This window comes from Leptopilina boulardi, unplaced genomic scaffold, assembly GCF_019393585.1.
Source record: "Leptopilina boulardi isolate dan_hultmark-lab unplaced genomic scaffold, ZJU_Lbou_2.1 LbouV2_137, whole genome shotgun sequence".
Lineage (NCBI taxonomy): Eukaryota > Metazoa > Arthropoda > Insecta > Hymenoptera > Figitidae > Leptopilina > Leptopilina boulardi.
The window spans coordinates 1934178-1957792 of NW_026137682.1; the positions used below are offsets into that span (position 1 = coordinate 1934178).

General features: G+C 25.7%; 1 protein-coding gene across 4 annotated transcripts in view; it reads left to right on the plus strand.

Moving 5' to 3' along the window:
- Window positions 1-21799, plus strand: part of LOC127291401 (neuroglobin-like) — a 40135-nt gene extending 18336 nt beyond the window's left edge. For all 4 annotated transcript variants that reach the window (XM_051320524.1, XM_051320525.1, XM_051320526.1 and 1 more), the window contains exons 3-4: window positions 16478-16709; window positions 20310-21799. In XM_051320524.1, coding sequence (XP_051176481.1) covers window positions 16478-16709; window positions 20310-20450 — 373 coding nt within the window. In that variant the 3' untranslated portion in view covers window positions 20451-21799. The remainder of the gene's footprint in view (window positions 1-16477; window positions 16710-20309) is intronic.
- The last annotated feature ends 1816 nt before the right edge of the window (window positions 21800-23615 follow it).

Consider the following 23615-nt stretch of genomic DNA (forward strand, 5'->3'; position numbering starts at 1 on the left):
AAATTAAAAATGCCCTCCAATGTGCTCTGGGTAAGCTAATGAAGCATTACACAAAAACTAATTGGGTGTACTGTGTTGGTTCTTGATCCGCGAGATTTAAATTGGAAACATTTTATATGACCGATTGGGTCCGAGAAATGGTCAAATGGTCTATATCTAAGTTCGAGGATATTTACAAGAAAGATTATTATGTACAGGAAACCGAAACTGAACTTCCACTGCCTTCTGAAAACACTGAAGAAAGTGACGATGACGATATTGACCCCGCTGCTCTTTTTTCTTCGAAAAACGATAAATCGAAGAATGCAACATGCCGAAATAAGAATAAAGCAACAGAAGATTGACGCAAAGAAATAGATTATTATTTCGATTTGGGAAGAGCAGACAAAGACACAGATATTCTTCAGTGGTGGAAACATAACGAGAATAAGTTCCCTAATTTAGCTCGCATGGCGAGAGACTTATTTAGTATACAAGCGACTTCGTTCCGGTCGAAAGATTATTTTCTCGTGCATCGTTAACAATTAGAAAACACCGAAACAGTCTCGCAAAAAGTACTTGTCGTGAGCTTTTGTGCTTAAATAGTTGGACAAGTCATGAAAAATTTTCAGTTTTCAAAAATCTAAAGGAATAAAAAACTTGAACTGAGAAAAAATTATTTGTTACAAAAAAATGTAGTTTTATGTGGATTTTTATTATTGACGTTGGATAAACGTTCATGTGCAAATAATTTTTCTTTTCAAAGGATTTTCTGTAAATTTTATAAGACTTAGAAATACTGTTTAATAGCAGTTTTATTTAAACAGTTTTAACGATTTATTAAAAAAAATTATTTTTCGTATTAACAACTTTTGGTATTTTTCACTAAAGGAGTCAATTTGATTTAAAAATAATGTTCTTTAACTGGACTAAATGAAATTATATTTTTTTATTTCTAAAATTGTATAACGAATACAATAAAAAAAATGTTCAGATCAATAATTTCTAATTTATACAAGTCTAGAAATACAACAATTTCTTATGATAATGCAAATATAAAAAATTCCCTATTTCCATTCAAATCTGGTGGAAAACACAGCCACACAAAAAAAAGTACCCGGGCCGGGGAATGAGACCACCATTTCTTGATGTATTTTGATGCGCTGAACACGAATCTGAAGTCTGTTTAGCTCCATCACGTCAGGATTTTGACATAACCTCAAAAAACATAGCTGATTTTAAATGACAGGAGAAATTTTTTAAATAATGGCAGATCTGTTTGAATCTTGTTACTCGGGGGTTTTTGGGTCGCTGATTACGAATTTAACGTCAGATTTATAAAATTCAAAATGGCGGATTCAATATGGCGGACGAATTTTTAAAAAGTAGTTGGATTTTTACGAAAATTGGTATCTAGGGGTTTTGGGAGTCGCTGATTACAAATTTATCGTCAGATTATTCAAATTCAAAATGGCGGATCCAATATGGCGGACGAGTTTTTAAAAAATAGTTGAATTTTTATGTAACTTGGCCGATACTGGGGTTCCGAGTCCCTGCATCGTAACACGTTTCCTACGTGTGTCTGCCATGACGGCATCAAAGCCATTATCCAGGGACTTAGCCGGATAGCGGACAAACTCCGTTGTCCACCGTCACCGCGTGGAGGTACCCTGGATGCAGACAAATGTAGAAACATAAAGATATTTGACCACCGTACTATATCTGCCATTTTACATTTGAATAATCTGACGTTAAATTCGTAATCAGCGACTCCAAAAAACCCCATGATACCAATTTTTGTAAAAATCCAACTACTTTTTAAAAATTTGTCCGCCATATTGGATCCGCCATTTTGAATTTGAATAATCTGACGATAAATTTGTTGGGTACACTTGACATGGAATGACCCATCCTTGATTATCAACATTATATAGAATTTTTTTTAATATTATTAATAAATTATTATTTTTATTAGAGGATTAGGGTATAGACTTTTTCTAAAAAATATTTTCTAATTTTTATTGTTCTAACATTATTTTTTCTCTGAATAGTAATGAGCTCTAAAGCTATCCATTAAAAAATTTTTCAACAAATCTGATAATTCTACTTTCGAAGACAAAAATAGAAGATTTAAAGGGATTCAAGAAAATGTCATTATTGAATTCAGAATAATAATTTATAAGTTTCTCAACAGATTCAAGCGCACTTCCATCTATTGGAATAAATTTAAGAATATTTGGAGAATTTCATTCTTTTTATACCTTCTTTTAAATTATTGTCATCATTATTAGATTATAATTCATAAAAAATTCACCTTTTTTGGACAAATCCAATAGTTTACAAATATCGAAATTTTTTAATTTTCTAAATTAAATTCTACGTATACATATTAAAGAGAAAGCTTTTAAAAACAAAAATTGATTCTCTTTAACTGAGTTTCATTTTTATGTTTTTAATAATAAAAAAAATCACTTCTATTTTTTTTTGCTGGAATTTTCTTTTCTTGTGGATAAGTTAGAATACTTTTAAATAATAAAGTTACTACTTATAAAACGAACAAAGGAAAGTTTTACATGAATATATATGAATCAGTGTGTGTATATATGTGTGTTGTTTGTGTTTGCGTATATACACAGTGTGAGAGAAAATCTGGTGTGGAAACCAGTTAACCACGAGCGACAGATAGGGGTAAACTTATTACCATATGTGTTACGCTCCCTTGATTCGTGCCCAATTTTACTCACGTCGAATCAAATTTATTATCCAACTATACTTACACAAAATCAATCGTAAACAACCAAAAGACAATTTAGATCAATTTGCTCAACTCATCAAAGAGTCTATTATATATCTTGCTGCGCACCAAAAGTTATATCCAAAATCAATTTATTGCAGATTATCTTTCATGACCATGTCAATATAACGCACGCAAACGGACTAAAATTCATTTCTGAATGATTGTTAAAGAAAAATTTGCAAATACGGATGCTCATCGGACATGGGTTCAAAAATATAACAAATAATAACAATCCAAATTACAGATAAACTAAAAAAAACGTATATTTACATAAATCGTAGAACATAACCTATTTTACATATTTACATTAACAAAAGAAACGTGACGTAATTGAATTTAACAATAATTGACGGAAAGTAACGGAAAATGATAACTAAAACGATCAAAAATTGAGAAAACGTTACGCATGGTAAAACCATTTCATGCAGTAAAACTGCTCATGAGGTAAAATCTCTTCGTCTGTGGTAAAACCATCTTTTCCTCCATTTGGGCTTGTAGTAAAACTACTTTGAGGTAAAACCTCTTAGCCAAGGTAAGACCATTACAGAGTGAGTCCTGCTGCGGTAAGACCGCTTAGAGGAGTGACGATTCTCAGTGTGTGTGCGACTCTTAAAGACGATCGGTTTAGTGGAACGCATGCGCGGGATTTCGGTGGGGATCGCTACTACAGCGCGCGTGTCGTTAATGGATACTATATACGTATTTGCTTCGTCGGTAACGTAATTATCGATTTTTTAAAATATAAATAACAATATGTGACACACCACGAGAAAAGGGACCTATCGCGACAAAACAAAATTATACAGGAAAGGCGTTTAAAGTTGAACGTTCTGATTGGCTGAGACGCATATAATACTGGAAATTAATTTTTTGTCGCGATAGGTCTTTTTTCTCGTGGAACGTCACATATTATTAACAATATAAAATATAAACAAAAAATAATATATATGATCAAAAAAATACGAATCTTATTTTCTCAAGTCTGATGAGAAAATAAATCAAAGCCATAAAAACAAGTAGAATCAGAGAAAACATATTTGTTTCAAAATTGTTTTGCTTTTAGACAAATATATTTATTATTCAATTTAAATACATTAAAAGAAATGAAAAAAAACAAAAAATTTACCGAAATTTGTTAAAAACAACGCGAGGCAAAAAACATGTATCAAAAGACTTTTTTCTTTTTTTAAAAAAAAAAAAAGAGGAACAACTTTTATTTATGAACTTTTTTTATGGCTTATAATGTTCATAGAACTATTTTTTTTTTGTTTTTTTAAAACTAATTTTCTGATAAAAATTCTATTTTATTTTAATATTTTTCCATCACATTTTTTCTGTATAGAAATCGTAATTATTATTGCATTATATTCTGTATATAGGTACTTAAAGAACGTTGGAGCAGATGAATTTTTTTTTATACCTTGATCATTTTAGTTATATTATTAATAAATAAATAAAAAAAAAATACATTCAATTTTAAGAGCCACTCTTCTAAAATATGTTTCCCTCCATTTGCACTTTAAACGTTCTACGAAGGCCAAAGCCGCAAGGGAATTTTCTTTTCAAAGTATACGAACGTCTTTCTTACATTTTTCATTACTCTATGAATTTCAGAGTTTAAAAGATTTAAAAAAAAATTGTCTGAAATTAAGAAAGAAAATTTCTTTTTCTATATTATAAGAAGACATAATTATCATATGGATACAAAGAATTTTTTGAAGTAAAAATATATTTTTATTTTATTTTTACAATGTATATGGGCTTAAAAAATTAAAAATATAAAAAATTTCTTCGATTTTTCTTCAATATTTTAAATATATAGTAAATAAAAGTAACTAGAATGGAAAAATCTAATAAATTGAAGTTAAATCTAAAAAAGGGACTTTTTTTAAAACTACAGTAATCAAATTTTGAGATTTGTTTTTTAACCTTCGCTTGACAAGATGCCCACCCAGGGTGGGCCAGACAAATTGAAATTGCCATATCTTCTAAAGTTTTGCCTTAATTGAATCGCGATTTTAAGTCACTGAACAAAATCTTAAGAACTTTCAAAAAATGTAAAAACAAATTTTTAAAAAAAATTTCTTCTTGATTATTTATAACTTTTATCAATGTATGTACGGAGATAACCGGGATGATTCAGATATTTTTTTAATTCTATTTTACAAAAAGACTTGAAATCATGCAGACTTTTCACTGTGAGTGTTTTATGATGTCAAATAATAGATATAAAAAATATTATATTGCATTTTTCATTTGTTTAAACAATTTATTGTTATTATTTATTAACTTTCTTTGTTCTGCACCTAGAAAGATGCAGTTTTTTTCTAATTTTGCAATTTATCAAGCGGAATATAAAAAAAGATAGATTTGATGTAAAATTATTAATTCAACAATTGTTTAAACAATTATTGTTATTATTTACTAACTTTTTTTGTACGACACCTAGAAAGTTGCCGTTTTTTTCTAATTTTGCAATTCATCAAGCCGAATATAATAAAAGATAGATTTGATGTAAAATTGTAAATTCAACAATTGTTTAAACAATTGTTAAATTAGTAAATTTATGTCAAATCTGTCTGGCTATATTATATTCGGTTTGATAAATTGCAAAATTAGGAAAAAACTGCATCTTTCTAGGTACACTACAAGAAAGTTAATAAATAACAACAATAAATTGTTAAAACAATCGTTTGAATACTAAATTCATATAAAATCTTCATGTTTATTATGTTGAGCTTGTTAAGTTGCAAAATTAGAAAAAAATTGCAACTTTCTTGGAACATTATAAAGAAAGTTAATAAATAGCAACAATTATTTGTTTAAACAATTGGTTAAATAGTAAATTCATATAAAATCTTTGTGTTATTATGTTGTGTTTGTTAAGTTCCAAAATTAGAAAAAAATTGCAATTTTCTAGGAATATTATGAAAATGTTAATAAATAGCAACAATTATTTGTTTAAACAATTTATAATAATAGTTGTTGCAAATTGAATTATATATTTTATTTTATTTATAACCTTTGAATTAATAACTACGAAGAAAAGGTAACAAATTTTTAAAATTCTTCTACTGTCGTATGTATATTTGAAAAAGTTATAAATTATTAATAATAAATTGTTTAAACAAATAAAAAATCAACAAAATATTAATAAAATATATTATTTGGTAACATATAACAATTTTGGAAAAAAACTGAATGATTCTAAGTTTTTATTGCAATATACAAAGAAGAAAACATTTGGCCCACCCTGGGTGGGATCTTGTCAACCGTGTATATAAAAAGTATCCAGTCCGGCGAAGGTTAATCCAATATTTGATAAATAAGGAACTTTTTTCCCAATTTATACGAAAGTCGTGTTTTTTGCAGTTAAAATACTATTTACAAGTTTTTCAGTACTAGGTACTGAAAGATTTTCAAGTATTTCTTTTATAAATATATAATGATGTTTTTTAAAAAAAATTGCAGTAAACAAATTTTTTTTTTTTAATCAAATAAATTTTGTTTGAAGTAACCAAAAATTTTCTGTGAGTGTAAATAAGAAAATAAATTAAAGAATCGTTATATGCATCACCTGGCTATTAAAATGATATATATAGAGTCTATTTTTAGAACATAATATATTAAAATTTAAGGGGGATGAATGAAAGAAAATAAATTTATTTCTTTTGTGTTACGTGCTTTGCTGTGTCATTGCAAAGTGCGTCGATTATATAACATGAAACGCTTGTAAATTGGATTATATATCGTCCTATGCTGAAATCCAAGTCATGATCGTCATGAATTTTTGTGCATAATTTGTTTCTTCATTTTATAATCGAATTTTCCATCAACGAAAATTGTCTTTTTATTTCAATTTCATGAAATATATTTTTATTAAAGCGAAATATTTCATAAATTTTTTTGATATTTTCCCATATATTATGAGGAAATTTTTTTTTTATCTCTATTTTTAAAAATGTAAATTGAAAAATATTTTTAATCATTATACACTTTCTTTTCTTAGAAATATTGCAAATTTTAATAGAAAAAGTTTTTCTCAAAGCGCAAACACACATAAACGTAAAAGAGGCGAATAAAGTATTAACTATATATCTTCATTGTAGAAAAGAATATTTTTTCTCCCTTTCTTTTTTTTTCATTTATACTCCTTCCCACGTTTTTCTTATTACTGCCATTTTATTTCTCCCTTGTTAAATTAAAAGCAGGAAATTCTTAAGAATTTCTGAAAGTTTCTTGAATTTTGTGTCATCTCGATCAGTTTTACGAGAATACAAAAAAAAGAGAGAAACGAAAAAGAAAAAAAAAGAATTCCTTTCTGGGTCTCAGAGAGACTATATATTGTATATATATACGCATCCGCAGCCTTTTGTGTAATCCGTTTGAAAGATTGGCGGGATTATCCTTTGGTTCTTTTTACAAAAATTGCAAACCTCCAACTTTGTTTTGCTTGTTTTAGCGACGCTGATTCCATTTGTTTCACTAGGTCTCATTCGGAGTAATCGATATTTCAGGGAAAAAAAGGAGACAAAGAGATCTATTTATTTGATACCGAGAGTTGTACCATATATATATATATATATATACAAAAGGGGAAAAAAATTCCCCCGAGTGGAATTACCAAAAATGGGTCATTCCCTCCCTTAACAATGTATTCTCTTGAAAAACTATTGCAATAAACAACAATTTAGTTATAAAGTATCAAACAATTGGATAAGCGAAACTTAAATAGAAATTAATGGAATACTTAATGAGATATATATGAGTAAGAATTTCTGAAACGTGCCACCTAAAACTGAAAAAATTTATTTTTTGTTGAAATGTTATTTTTCTTAAAGTATTTTATATGCACAATCACCCCCTAAAACGATTTTGCAAAAAAAAATTTTTGTTATTAACAATTTAATATTTTTGACCCTTTTTTAAAAAAAAATTAATTTCAAAGAAATTTATTGATCGATTTTGGTGATCTAAATTATTTTTAAATTAACATTAAATTTTTCTTTATAATTCACTTTTGGAAAAAAACTGGAGAATAACATCCAGAAACAAATTACAATAATTTTATTGACCATTGAAATATATAAGTTTGTAGGTTTAACTATTTTTTATAATTAATATTAAGAAAGGTTAATTATATATTTTATATTATTGATTTATTTTTACTTGCGATTGTATTTAATTTTTTAAATTAAATTTATATTATAAATTTTATCTTAAAAAATATTAATTTCTTATAAACAAATTTATTTATTTTTAGTTTGATCGTTTAAAATTTTTTTTGGTTTATTGCATATCTGAAAACAAAAAGAAAATCTTGAAAAATGTTTTAGACTTGGTCTCAGGAAACTTTTTGTTTTAATAATTTTACCCACAGAAAAGCAAAATAAAGTAGGTACATTTTAATTTTGAAAAATAAAATCAAGTTGAAAAAATTTTGATGAACAAAATATTTATACAAAAAGATTCATCGGGTTCACTCTAGAACTTTTTGTAAACTAGTATATTAATCAAAAAGAAAATCTATTTGAGCCAGTACTGGCTCAATATCGGCTCAGTACTGATTTGCCAGTACTGGGAGGGTGGTACTGCAACAGTACTGATACAATGAAAATACCAGTACTGGATCAGTACAGACTGCCCAACCTCGGCAGCCAATACTGAACCAGTACTGCGCCAATATTGAACTCTGGTAAAATACTGAAATTTTTGGTTGAGTATATGTGCCATTCCAGGAGTTTTTTTTAGCACTTTTTTGAGTAACCTTTCCAAATTAAATGAAACATTTTTTTGTAATTTTTGTTAATATAAAAGTGTATTTTATTATTTAATTTAATTTTTTATTTTGAAAAGTTTTATCCGATCAAAACTGATATCAGAAAAATAACAAATTTAATAAGTTTTGTCTGACTCAACTTTTTCTCTACTACGCTTAGAAAAATTATAAAAATTTTAATAATTTTTGTCTGACTCAAAACGTTTTTACTACTGATAACCATATCAAAAATTTAAACAAAAATTTTCTACTAGGAAAAAAAGTTTCATCTGAATCAGCAAAAGATTTCACTAGAATAGTGAAATATTTATAACTGAAGCAATTAAAACTTTTGCTATTTTGATAAAACTTTTTGTTTGCATATGGTAACAGTTACCATATCAACTATTAAGATAGCAACCGTTTTCTTCTATGCAATATAATACAATTACAAAATTACTGAAAAGTTTTGTCTGACTAAAATTATATTTTACTACTGGATATTAAAAAAGAAATCTTAATAGTTTTGTCTGACTAAAAATATTTTTACTACTTATTTCAAAATGAACAAGAAAACAAACTTCTCGTATAAAAATTACAAAATTTTTGTGAAACTTCTAATTTTTCAAAAATGACATTATTTTTATTTCAATTTTGATGTTTATTTCCCGAACATAAAATGGATTTTTTTTTTGATAAATCATCTAGACCGGATTGCTATTTTTTGAAAAATTGATAATCATTAAATATGGTTTGGTAAAAAAAATTCTATTAAAAAAAATTCTGAACACAGTTTTCCTAAAAGTATCAAATTGAGACCAAAAATTGCATCAAATCTTTGCAACGTTTTGATGCACATAAGTTATATCAAAAAGAGATCGTTTTGTGTATCATTTTTAGAAATGATACACGAAACGGTCTCATTTTTTGATGCAAAAAATTTAATCAATTTATATCAATCATGGCCGAATTGAATCGACTCAAAATTAAACGAATTTTTTTTAGATATTTTGGTAGTAGTACAATTGCGGAGACCATTTCACTATTTAATTTGAAAATGAAAATAACAGAAAATCAAAGACAATGTGCAATTCGATAATTAAAAAGTGACAGCTTATAAACATAACCTAAAATGCATGAGAAAAAATTTGTCGATAAAATCAATATAGCCGAGCTTTTTAGAAGGTAGATGGCAGTTTTGCTTTTTATAAAAACGATTCAGAAAAAATTTAAAGAAAGAAAATAGATGAGTGCTGCCATCTACCTTCTAAAAAGCTCGGCTATATTGATTTTATCGACAAATTTTTTCTCATGCATTTTAGGTTATGTTTATAAGCTGTCACTTTTTAATTATCGAATTGCACATTGTCTTTGATTTTCTGTTATTTTCATTTTCAAATTAAATAGTGAAATGGTCTCCGCAATTGTACTATTACCAAAATATCTGAAAAAAATTCGTTTAATTTTGAGTCGATTCAATTCGGCCATGATTGATATAAATTGATTAAATTTTTTGCATCAAAAAATGAGACCGTTTCGTGTATCATTTCTAAAAATGATACACAAAACGATCTCTTTTTGATATAACTTATGTGCATCAAAACGTTGCAAAGATTTGATGCAATTTTTGGTCTCAATTTGATACTTTTAGGAAAACTGTGTTCAGTTTTTAAAATTATTAATGAGACGAGGTTTCATATGAAAATTTCACTGCGGGAATGTAATTGTAATTTTTCATAGAAATCAAATTTAAATATTCAGGTGAGTAGTTATTAATTATTTTCTAAAAAAAAAAATACAAAATATTTTACTAAATAAACTTTTGAATAATAATCAAGGTGCATGAAGTAATTTTATGTTTTATTGATTATAGATTTTTTTTTAAATAATGTAGCAACCCGATCTAGATAATATATTTGCTAGAGTGACACTTTAGTATTTTTTTAATCATCAATAAACGTTGTATATATTGTTTTTAGAAAAAATAATTTTCAGAAAATCTAATGATAGTAGGAATATAAATTATATTGTTTTTAAAAATAAAAATAAAATAAAAATATATTTTTTATATTAAAATATATAGAATTTAATGTGAATTACATATTGAAGAGATATATTTTTTTATATATTTGGCAAAGAATCTTAAACATTTCATGTATTTATATTACTTTTCATTCAAGAAGATTAGTTTCGAAGAAAATAAAGTGTATATAGGGTATATAAGGAAAATATTTATTTACAGGCTCTTCATTTTTTTTTTATTTTTTTCTCTCTATCACTCACTTTCTTTCGATATGATATAAATTTTTTCTTCTTCATATTTCTCTCTCTCTCTCTTGTACTTTTTATGTTGAGCAACTCTGACCCCCTGACCTCAGTATCCCACGGGAGGAAAAGACAGGAAATTACTTGAACGACCCTTTTCAGCCCTCATAAACTATATAAATCAGAAACACGTGACTTTGCAACATACACAAAGATATTGAAAATCACCTTCACATATTATATATAAGATCAGTTGCTTGCGCATTCCATATCTATATTAATGTCACGAATTTGTCCTTTGTCCTCAATCCAATTGTCGTTTACATTATGCGGTGATAGAAATGACAGATGGCAACAGACAAATAGATATGCTTTTTGTTTTAGAAAATATTACTATATCAATTTCATTATACATTTTGCGGGCATTTAAATTCTTTTTATTTTTATATGCAAGCTTTGCTAAAGATTAAAAATCAACATTCTAAAAATAAAAATAGAAAAAATAGTACAAAATTAAATAACTAAAAATTTAAAAAAAAATTTTTTTATTTTTTTTTCTATATTAAAAATTAAGATTTTGGACCAAATTATATAGACATTTTCTTATATATATGAGGAAAAATTTATCAAGTAATTTACTTATAAATTGTTATTAATTTTTTATCAAAAACTATAGAGGGAAGGATTAAAATTTTGGTGAAATATGAACAGTGGATTTTTTGAAAAATCATAACTATTGTATAAAAGGATGAAAAAAATTTTGATTTATATGATTTCGAAAGGTTTTTTTGTGCTTTTTCGAATGGTGCAAAATTTTTTTTTTTAAATTCAAAATTTACCCCTTCATTTGAAAATCAAAAATATTTTTGACTTTTTTTTAATAAAGGACCCTTTTTTCACTCTCACAATGAAGTTTAAAATAATTATATACTTTCAATAACAAAAAAAGATACCCGTGTGGAAATCTTCCCAAAGTCGCCCAAAGTAAGACTGGGCGCCAATTTGGGCCCAACTTGGCTTCCCAAAGTTTGAAAAATGAAGAAATAAAAGAATTAAGTTAATTAAATTATTATTTAAATAATATGCTGAATAAATACCTATACAAAAAAGCGCAACTGTGAAAAGCTGAAAAAAATTTTTGTTTTTCATTGTACTCGGGCAAAGTTTGGGTCAACCCATAACCTGGCCCCAACTGGGATTTCCCAAATTATTCCCAAACTGAAATTTAATTTAATATTCTGTTATAAATAAATAAAAAAAACTTGAGAAAAAATGAGAAATAATAAAACTAGATAATTATATTTATATTTAATTTATATGCCGTTTGAAAATTTTTCCAAAAGCCAATATGGGCAAAAATTACATTTGAGGAAAAATATGGAAATTGAAAACTTTAGTTAATTATATTAATGCTTAAATAATACCTTCCCTGAATAAATAAAATGTATGTCAAGTTCTTAGTTTTTAATAAATTTATTGAACTAAGCTAATTAATTATTATTAATTAACTTAGTCGTTTTTTGAGTTTGGGCTTTCCCACTCTGACCCCATTTTCAATCATTTATTTCCTATTTTTATTCAATTTATTAATAATAATTGAACAAAATTTTGACTTCAACTATACTTTTGTACTTATTAATCCAAATTATTACTGGTAAAAATGTTAAATTAAAATAAATGAAATTAAGTAAGTGATTATATTTTAATTTATTGTCTAACCTAATCATATTTTCTACATCTTTGATACTGAGAAATTAAAACTTGTCTGCAGGTACGCGTCGTTAGCATAGTGGTTACAGCGTTAATCTATAAGTCCGTAGGTCGTAGGTTCGATTCCCCTCGTGCGCAGTTTTGTTTATTTCATAGGTTTGCGTTATTTCTAGATTTTAATTTATAAGTTGTACAAAAACTTGAAAATCTAATACATACACTATTATTTAATTTTTAAATTATATAAATATTTTTTTTACTTTTTTTACTATATACATTGTTTATTAGTTGTCATCTTTAATACAATTTAATTTAAAAAAAGGAAGATTTATTTAAAAGGAAATAATATTCATTCATTTAATGTACTCTTTTGTTGTTAAATTACCCAGGTGAAAAAATTAACGTTACTAACGTTACTAATGTTACTAATGTTACTAACGTTAGTACCTATAAAAAAATTAAGAGTTTCTAAAATATATTTTCACAGAAACTTTGCCACTACTTTCCCATTACCACTTTCACTTCCACTTAAACTTTTTCTAATACTCATTCGCATTTCCATTCTCACTTCTACTCTTTCTAATTCTCATTCCCACTTCACTTCCACTTTGTCTAATTTTCATTCCTATTTCCACTTCCAGTTTTTTATATTCATTGCCACTACCACTTTTTCTAATTTTCATTCTCATTCCTATTTCCACTTGTTTCAATTTTCATTCCCATTTTATCTTTCACTTTTTTATTTTCATTACAACTTTTTTATATTTTCACTCTCACTTCCATTCCTAATTTTTTAAATTTCCATTATCACTTTCACTTTTTCTAATTTCCATCCATGGTAATTAAAAAAAGTGGAAATGGTTGTGTAAATAGAAATTAGAAAGAGTTTTAGTCGAAATGGCAACAGTTAATGAAAATTAGAAGTGGAAAAAATGGGAGTAGAAGTGGGAATGAAAATTAGAAAAAGGGAAGTGGGAATAAAAATTAGAAAAAGTGGAAGTGGAAGTGGTAATGAAAATAAAAAAGTGAAAATGGGAATGAAAATTAGAAAAAGTGAAAGTGGAAATGAGGATTAGAAAGAGTGGAAGTGGGAATGGAAGTGCGAATGAGAATTAAAAAAAGTGAAAGTGGTAATGTAAATAAAAAAGTGAAAATGAAAATGGGCATGAAAATTATAAAAAGTGGAAGTGAAAATGGGAATGAGAATTAGAAAAAGTGAAAGTGGAAACGGTAATGAAAATAAAAAAGTGGAAGTGATAATAGGAATGAAACTTATAAAAAGTGCGGGTAAGAACATTAAATACTTCCTGGTGGTCGATTTTCGACAAGTTTCTGCAAAAATACAATTTAGAAACATTTTCTTAATTTTTCTATTGGTACTAACGTTAGTAACATTAGTAACGTTAGTAATGTTAATTTTTCTACCTGGGTATTTATATAATTATTAATTAACAATTATAAATAAAACTGGAATAACTCAATCTGGCCCCAGCTGGTATTTTCCAACCTTGAGAAATCTTTGGGATCAGTCTGGGTTGCCCACTTTGGACATTGGGAAACCCAGTCTGGCCCAGATTGGGGCCCAGTTGACTTTTCCACACGGGTATAAATAAATAAATTAATTAATTAATTTATAATTAAATTAAGCAATTAATTTATTTGTTAAGTAATTTTTTTTTATTACCGAACAAAAATCGTCTTTTGCCAGTGAATTATTTAATGTATATAGGAAATAACATAAATATATATATTTTTTTGGGGGTGTTTTTTTTTTGTGAAATAATTTTTGCATTCTCACAAACTAGACTCCGGCGGGTCATTCTAGTGCACAACATATTTCGCGCTCTGATTTTTTCCCCACCTCCAATGCACGCTCGACAACACAACGCTTCAATGAACTCCTAGTCCGTGAATTGCTTTTTTTACACTTCACGTGCAGTCGACAATGTCGGTGCTTTGTTTTTAAATAAAACATCACTTTTTTTTTTACTTTTCCCAGAAAAAAGTCTAATAATATATTTTACCTGGGGTGAGGGGTAGAGAGGAGGCGTGTTTTTTTCTCTCTCTCTCTCTCTCTCTCTCTCTCTCCCCCCCATACGATGCCAAACACGATTTTTATTTCAACAAGTTGCGTGATTTACTTTGTTCAATGGAATAAATTATCGATGAAGGAATATATACAAAACGTGTTTTTTCGATTACTTTATTAAAAAAATATTTTAATTTTTAAATTCAATTCATTTTACAATATATTTCCTCCTATTTTTCGACTATTTAGTTTTTTTTAAATATTAGTTCGTTTATATATATTTTTTAAGAGAACATTTTATTTTCCAATATATTATTTCGTTTTGTTTGAAAAATATATTTTGTTTATCTTTTAAATATGTGCCATTCCAGGAGTTTTTTAGCACTTTTCGGAGTAACCTTTCCAAATTAAATGAAACATTTTTTTAATAATATTTATTAATATAAAGGTCCAAGAAAATCACTTTTTAAGTAAAAACAATTGTTTATTTAAAAAATACAACAATAAATAATGCAAAAAATTCACTTTTTTCCTGCAACTCCAAATAAATTGGTTTAAAGATCAAAATTTTCCTTATCTTTCAAGCTTTAATACCGCACAAGAGACATAGAGTCCGAGAAAATATTCAACTCACAATTTTTTAAACAATGTTTGTTTACTTTTTTGTATTTTATTTACTGTGAAACGTCTGCTAAAGCTGCGCGCGACGTTTGGAAGTTGTCGCTTTCCTTATTGAGCAGAAGCTCATTACACTAGCGTAGTAGAAAGCATGTTGTGCGAAAAGTGAGGTTATGTTGTCATTAAATGAAACGTAAAAATTTCTGGTTATCACATTGAATGGTTTTTAATTATCTACTTTGCAGTAAAAAATCATAAAAAACATTTTTGAAGGATGAAAAACCTCACTTTCCACACAACATGTTTTTTACTACGCTAGTGTAATGAGCTTCTGCTCAATAAGGAAAGCGACAACTTCCAAACGTCGCGCGCAGCTTTAGCAGACGTTTCACAGTAAATAAAATACAAAAAAGTAAACAAACATTGTTTAAAAAATTGTGTGTTGAATATTTTCTCGGACTCAATGTTTCTTGTGCGGTATTAAAGCTTGAAAAATAAGGAAAATTTTGATCTTTAAACCAATTTATTTGGAGTTGCAGGAAAAAAGTGAATTTTTTGCATTATTTATTGTTGTATTTTTTAAATAAACAATTATTTTTACTTAAAAAGTGATTTTTTTGGACCTTTATATTAATAAATATTATTAAAAAAATGTTTCATTTAATTTGGAAAGGTTACTCCGAAAAGTGCTAAAAAACTCCTGGAATGGCACATATACATATTTGATTTGACTTTTTTTTTTTTTCTTTTATATTTGTAAATATTTAATCTACATTTTAAATATATTTTTTTTAAATTTCTTTCTATAATATTTTTAATATTTTATTTCTTTTTTATTTAATCTTGGAAATACGTCCCTTGTTTAATTAGTCTCTCAATTATTCGATCACTTAAGAACATGTCAAAAAATAATTGTAAAACTTCAATTGTGCTAAATTATTTTTTGACACATTTCCTTTAAGTGTTCAAATAATTGAGAGATGTTTCTTTTTTGTTTTACTCTTAAATTAATTTTTTTTTTTTTTTTTGTAAATTTAATAACGTGATCATTAAGTTGTGAATTTGTTGAAAAACTTTTTTTTAATTTCATATTTGTTTTCATTTTCTGAATAACAGAATTTTTTTTTTATTAAATAAAAGAATATTAATTTTAAAAAATAAATTTCACTCCTGATATTTATTTTGATTGTTTATGTATATAAATGAATAAATAATTCTTTGTATATTGATGAAAGACGTATATTTCTGATCAAATATATATATATATATATATACATATATATTATGTCTGACCATACGTGAATTTTTTCACTTGTTTCAGATTATTCGAAAATAATGCAGAATTATTGGATATGTTTAAAAATTTTAAACATCTAAAAACAAAAGACGAACAAGCAACGAGTACTGAGCTTGCGGATCATGCTGTGAAAGTAATGACGACATTAGATGAGGGTATTAAAGGTTTGGATGATATGGATGTTTTTCTTTCCTATCTACATCAAGTCGGCGCATCACATAGAAGAATCCCAGACTTTAAACGTCAATATTTTTGGGTAAGTTTTCTTATTAGTATTTTAATAATTAAAAATTATTAAAATTAACATTTTATTAAGAAATAAACATTCAGAAAAATATTTTATTTCTACTATATACGTATTATTAAATTAATAAAATTATCATAATTAATAATACATATTTACAAATAAATAAATATATTTTTTTCAATTTTTATTTCTTGAAAAAAACCTACAATCATTAATCTCTTAAATTCAATTTAATTTTTTCTATTATATTTATTTAATTTATGTTAATATTCCATATATTTATAATTATTGTATAATTTTTTATTTATTTATAAATACAAATTTTGATTAAAAATTAAAAAAAAAACTTGGTAAAAAAAAGTGGTTGAATATTTCTCAATAATACAAAAAAAAAAAATTCTATAAAAGATAATCAGATAACAGTTTTTGTATATATATATCATTATATTTTGCCAACGCAGTTTCCAATAATTTTACACGATATTATTTTCTCTTCTTTTTTTTCTCTCGACAATTTTCTTCTTCTTTTTGAAAATAAAATGAAGCTGCGTAAATATAACTCTCGCGACTATGCGGTTACATGATCTAAAGTCTAAATATAATTTCTTGTGAGAGAAAAAAAAAAGAAGATATTCGTTCGCCTTGTGAAAAGTAATTTTAATAATTTTTGGAAAATAAAAATTTCAAATTATCTAAAAAATTATTTTTATTTATATTTCAAAAAATATTTTTAAAAAATTACAAAAAAAAAGTAAATTTTTATTAAAAAAAATTTTTTTTTTTTTTTATTAAAAAAGAATAGAAAAGAAATTATAGTGATGAATTTAATCGGAAAGAAACGATCTAATATAAATGAAAATTAAAGCCTCTCGGTGAAAATGTAGACATTTGCTTGCACATAAACCAAAAATAATTGTTGTGGAGGGAACACTGATTTTAATTGTGCTACCGCCCTTTCATTATAGTTTTACGAGCATTCTGTGGGTTACATTTAACTACGGTAAATTGCATTGCGGTTTCCTTCCGAATTTCTGTTTGACCAATATTCCATTCGTCCATTTTGTCATTTGTTTTCTCTTTGGCATTTCAATTTAAAATTTCTTTTTTTTTTATTCTCTCCAAAATATTCATGATATTAATTCTTTTTTATTTTCCTTGGTTTAAATTTTATGTTTTTTTTTTTAATAAATTTTTTAATTTTTCTTTTATTTCAAAGAGAGAAAATATATATATGAGGCAAAATTCCTGAAATGTCCGAACAAAAAATTAAAAGTTCTCGAATTTAATCCATACTTTTCTAAAATGTTGTTATTGTTGGTGAAAGTCTAAAAATCAATTATTATTGAATTTAATAAAATAGTTTTTGAATTACAATGTTTTTAATTTTTGACTTTTGAAAAAAAAAATTTTTTTCAATGTACAATATTTATAAGTAGAATGCATAAAAGTTAACATATATATAATGATTTTTGAAGCTTTTTTGACGAGCTACACGCTGTTAATAAAATTTTTTTTTTTTAAATAACATTTGACCTTGAAATTCAAGGTCAAAATGTTAATTTACGTTTATCTCAAAATCGGATTTTTTAAAATTATTTTTAACTATCTCAATGGAAAGCTTGACTAATTTCCTACAAAACATGTAATTTTCAGAGTGGGATCTTTTAAAGTTTTTGAGATATTAATTAATTAATTAATTAATGTTTATAACAAATGAAATATTTTACAAACGAATAAAGTTACCGTAATTCTGAAGTTAGTAATTGAAAGTTAACGTAATTCCGCATCCAACGAGCCCTATATGAAGTATTTTTGATAAGTAGATTGTTAATAAACAATTAGTTAACATTGCAATTGTTTATTAACAATCTACTTATTCAAAATACTTCATATAGGGCTCGTTGGATGCGGAATTACCTTAACTTTCAATTGGTTAGTTTAGATTTACATTAACTTTATTTGTTTGTAAGATATTTCATTTTTTATTGTTATTTAACTAAAATTGAACAAAAATACTTCATGTAGGGCTTTTGGATGCTTGTTGTTAGTAAAAAATGAAATATCTTACAAACAAATAAAGTTAATGTAAATCTAAACTAACCAATTGAAAGTTAAGGTAATTCCGCATCCAACGAGCCCTATATGAAGTATTTTGAATAAGTAGATTGTTAATAAACAATTGCAATGTTAACTAATTGTTTATTAACAATCTACTTATCCAAAATACTTCATATAGGGCTCGTTGGATGCGGAATTACGTTAACTTTCAATTACTAACTTCAGAATTACGGTAACTTTATTCGTTTGTAAAATATTTCATTTGTTATAAACATTAATTAATTAATTAATTAATATCTCAAAAACTTTAAAAGATCCCACTCTGAAAATTACATGTTTTGTAGGAAATTAGTCAAGCTTTCCATTGAGATAGTTAAAAATAATTTTAAAAAATCCGATTTTGAGATAAACGTAAATTAACATTTTGACCTTGAATTTCAAGGTCAAATGTTATTTAAAAAAAAAAAATTTTATTAACAGCGTGTAGCTCGTCAAAAAAGCTTCAAAAATCATTATATATATGTTAACTTTTATGCATTCTACTTATAAATATTGTACATTGAAAAAAATTTTTTTTTTCAAAAGTCAAAAATTAAAAACGTAATTCAAAAACTATTTTATTAAATTCAATAATAATTGATTTTTAGACTTTCACCAACAATAACAACATTTTAGAAAAGTATGGATTAAATTCGAGAACTTTTAATTTTTTGTTCGGACATTTCAGGAATTTTGCCTCATATATATATATTTTTTATTTATTTTATTATACTTACAAAAAAATACTCTCATTATATTGAGTTATATTAAAAATAATATCAAACAATTATATAATGAATCGTTAACGTTTTTATTTTATTTTTCATTTTTTAACCTTATAAATATTAATTATACTTTATATTAAAATATAAATAATGGAAAAATTTACTGCCTACTTCAAGTTAATTTGATTTGCATTTGATTTAAAAAAAAAAAAGGTATTCAACTCTGTATCTTGACGTTAGAGAATGAGAATTGCAACATTTTCCATTTCTACTTTATAATTTACAATGTATAAAGGTAAAGAGAACTAAAATTTAGAGCAGAAAAGTAAGTTAGAGTTAACCACCCAGGAAATGAGATGGTGCAATTTTTTCACTTAAATTTAATGTCAATTTTTAAATTTTGTAAAAATAAAATGCTAATTACAAAAAATCTGCATTTAAAGGTCATATTATTTTACTTCTATTTTAATTACAAATTCTAATTTCAGTTGCTATTAAATTATTAATTTTGTACTAATTTTATTATGTATTTAAAAAGTCATCTAATAATAATCATTTAATTAAAAAAATTATAAATTTATTGATTTTTATTTTTAATAATATTATATAATTAAAGCAATTTTGAATTCATATATTTATTATTCCTGTATAAATATAGTTAACAAAAAAGTTTATTTTTATTTGTATTCGAGAAAATATAAAAAAAAAAAAATATGACAAAGTTTTTCCCAACGGAGATATTGATATGGAACTTTTTTTTCTTTCTTTCTTTTTTTTTTTATTACAGAATATCGAATCGCCGTTTCTGGAGGCAGTAAAAAGGACCTTAGACGATCGATACACGGAAAATGTCGAGAACATATACAAGTTAACCATCAAATTCATCATACAGACACTGATCGACGGTTACGATAACGCAGCGTTATAATCCATGGGAAATATTTTGTTATAAACAACTTTTATTAACATCGTTAATTAAAAAAAAAAAAAGAAAAGAAAACTCGATCTTTTGATTCGAGGAAAAAAAATATATTCACTATGAATATAAACGAAAAATATATATGTAAATAATTTTATTGAAAAAAAAAAAAACATTTTTCAAAAAAACAAAAAAAAAAAATACTAAACATAAAAATAACAAGATGGAAATGACAAAAAATCATTTTAAAATGAAAATTTTTCCAAGAAATCAAGAATCAAGAAAAATGAAGAGAAAGAACGAGCTTATAGGAACATTGATTTCACGAAAAATCACCCAGTTTTGTTCCAAACGAGGACAAACTTTTCCAATACTTCAGCCACGTTCCATCGAGAAAATGGAGTACACAAGGTGGCGACGAAAAATGGACGAAAAATGAATTCGTAAATTTATCAAAATCAGTGACGAATTCAATTTATACATATATATAAATATATGTATGTTTCACGTGAGTAACACGCCTAAAAATCGTAAAAATCAATTTTAGGTGATTCCTTTTGACGACAACTTATATGCGCATCTTTATTGATGGATATGTAGACAAATTTGTCGTCTATATATGTCAGTTATTTTTTTTTGTATGTATCACCGTATTTCTCACAAATATGTATATTGACGTCCTGGGATATCATTGAGAAACGAGGCTTATGATTATTATATACGAGAATCATAAAAACTTCTCCCTTTAATTTTACGGAAATATTTTTCTTTTTTTTTAAATTCAAATGAAAATATTTTTCTTCTATTTGTTTAAACAAAAATATTTTTTTACAGTTAACATACATTTAATATAATTCTATATTTTATTTATTAAACTACCTTTTTTAATACAATTTTTAATGTTTAACTTAAAATACAAAAAATTAACAAATAATAAAATATTATCTTGAAAATCATTCTTTTTCAGTTACTATTTTTCTTTTTTTTTTTTTAAATAAAAATTTCTTTTAATGGAAATAAATATTTATAGTCAAAGAATCGATTATTTGAATCAAATGTTTATACACAATTTTTTTTTATTGATTTTACAGGTGAAAATTTAATATGAAGGTTGTAAAAAATTTTTTTTTCCCTAAAACTCAATTTTGACGATCATAAACACGAAAACTCAATTTCTCATGAATATACCCTTTTTAATTGAGGGTGGCGTCAATCGAACAATTTAAATAATCCCCAGGACTCGATGAAAGTTTCGCTAAGTGTTAATATAATTCGTTCGATTGAGAGTGGCCAAGGAATATTGTCTCATCGGATTGAGACGATTTCTTAAACTATATATATATATATATATATATAATATATACTTAATATACAATTTTATAAAAAAAAAAATCAGTGTATTCGATTATTTTTTATGAAAAAATTTCGATATAATATGCAATAGCAGTGATTTAAAAAGCACACAGAAAACAAAAATGTCATACACACAATTAAACGCACACAAAAAAAAAAAAAAAATTATATGTAATTTAATTTATAATTTTACCTCCTATTAATTATTTATTTATAATTTTTTGATACCATTATATAAACTAAATTTTTTTACATTTTGCGAAATTTGGAAAAATTTGCAGATATTAATTTTGAGACACTTAATAGAGAAACAAAAGAGGACTAATTCAATAATGAAGTAGTAAGAAAGACGGTGAATTTTAATTAAGAAAAGACATTAAGGAAGCAATTCTGTGTTACTTAAATAGATACGAATTACTGTGCGCGGAGGCAACTTGAAGAAAGAGAGAATCATTTTTTAATTTGTAATGCAATCAACTTTTGGAGTACAAGAGAAAAAAAAAATTTTTTTTTTTTTTTATGTAAGAATTATACATGATTAATTTGGAAAAGATGGTTTTCTATATTGAATTTTAAAATAGTTACTTTTTTTTTTCAAGAAAATTTTCCTGAGACCGCATTTGTAATTTTCAATGGCGAATTCTCTTGAAAAGCTTCGAGTCATACGAAACTACCTCGTCATCAGAAATAGCGTCGGATCTCTGATAAAAGCCGATGTTCCAATTCGACTAAAGTATCATGGGGACATATCTAGGGACAAGATCAACACACTTGTTCTTGAATGAACCCTTTAGACTTTCTCCTCTTTTTCTTTCACATTTTCATTTATCAATTAAATTTCTATCATTTTTTTTTCTATTACCATTTTTAGTCGTTACTTTTTTTCTCCATTTTTTTTTTTTAATTGTATTTTTAAAATTTCTGTACAATTTTTTAATTTTTACAATTCCTTTTTTGTTGATGCGCATAAATTAAAGTAAAAAACCTCCTTTTTTCTCTAAGACCAATTTTTGAAAAATTACATTTTCAAATTTCATTTCTCTCTTCCGCAAATTCATATACACAATATAATATTCGCAATAATATCGATCATCTTTATGTAATTTCACAATTTGAAATAAAAAAATGAAAAAAAAAATACATTGAAAAGAAATTGACGTAACGTCAATATGTGAAAAATGTCATATAGAAAAAAAAAGAAATAAAAAATTTTCTAAACTTTTCAAAAAAAGGGGCAATTGAAAAAAATATGCTCGATAATTCACATCGACAGCAAAAGAAAAAAATCTAAATATTGCAATTTCTCAGAATTATCAAAAGAGAATCAAATATATATATATATATATATATATGCTTATTGTCGCGCGTGTACATAATTTTAATATTAAAAAAAAAAACATATTCATAATGGTGTGATTATAATTTGATTGTAATTTCATTATATTGTAATTGAAATAATAACACTTTTATGAAAATTGATAATGAGGTCAATTTGAACCTTCTATTTCTTTTTATTTGAGAAATTGAAATGTTTAGAATAGCTGTAAAAAAGAATGTGTGGATGTGTCTCAATGGGCCTTTAAGGTCCAATATTTATATATAATAAGCATATAAAATAAAAAAAAAAAAAATGGACCCGCGTCACTATGTCAATTTCCCTGGTGGTACTTAAGATATAGGTCCAGAAATACCTTCTTCCTCTCCCAGAATCTTTATTCACTCTCCCAATTTCTATTATTTCTTCCCCTCTATCTCTATCTCTCTTTCTCTTTTTATATCTCTCTTTTTTCTTCTCTCCGAGGTGAAGTACTAGACGCGCTA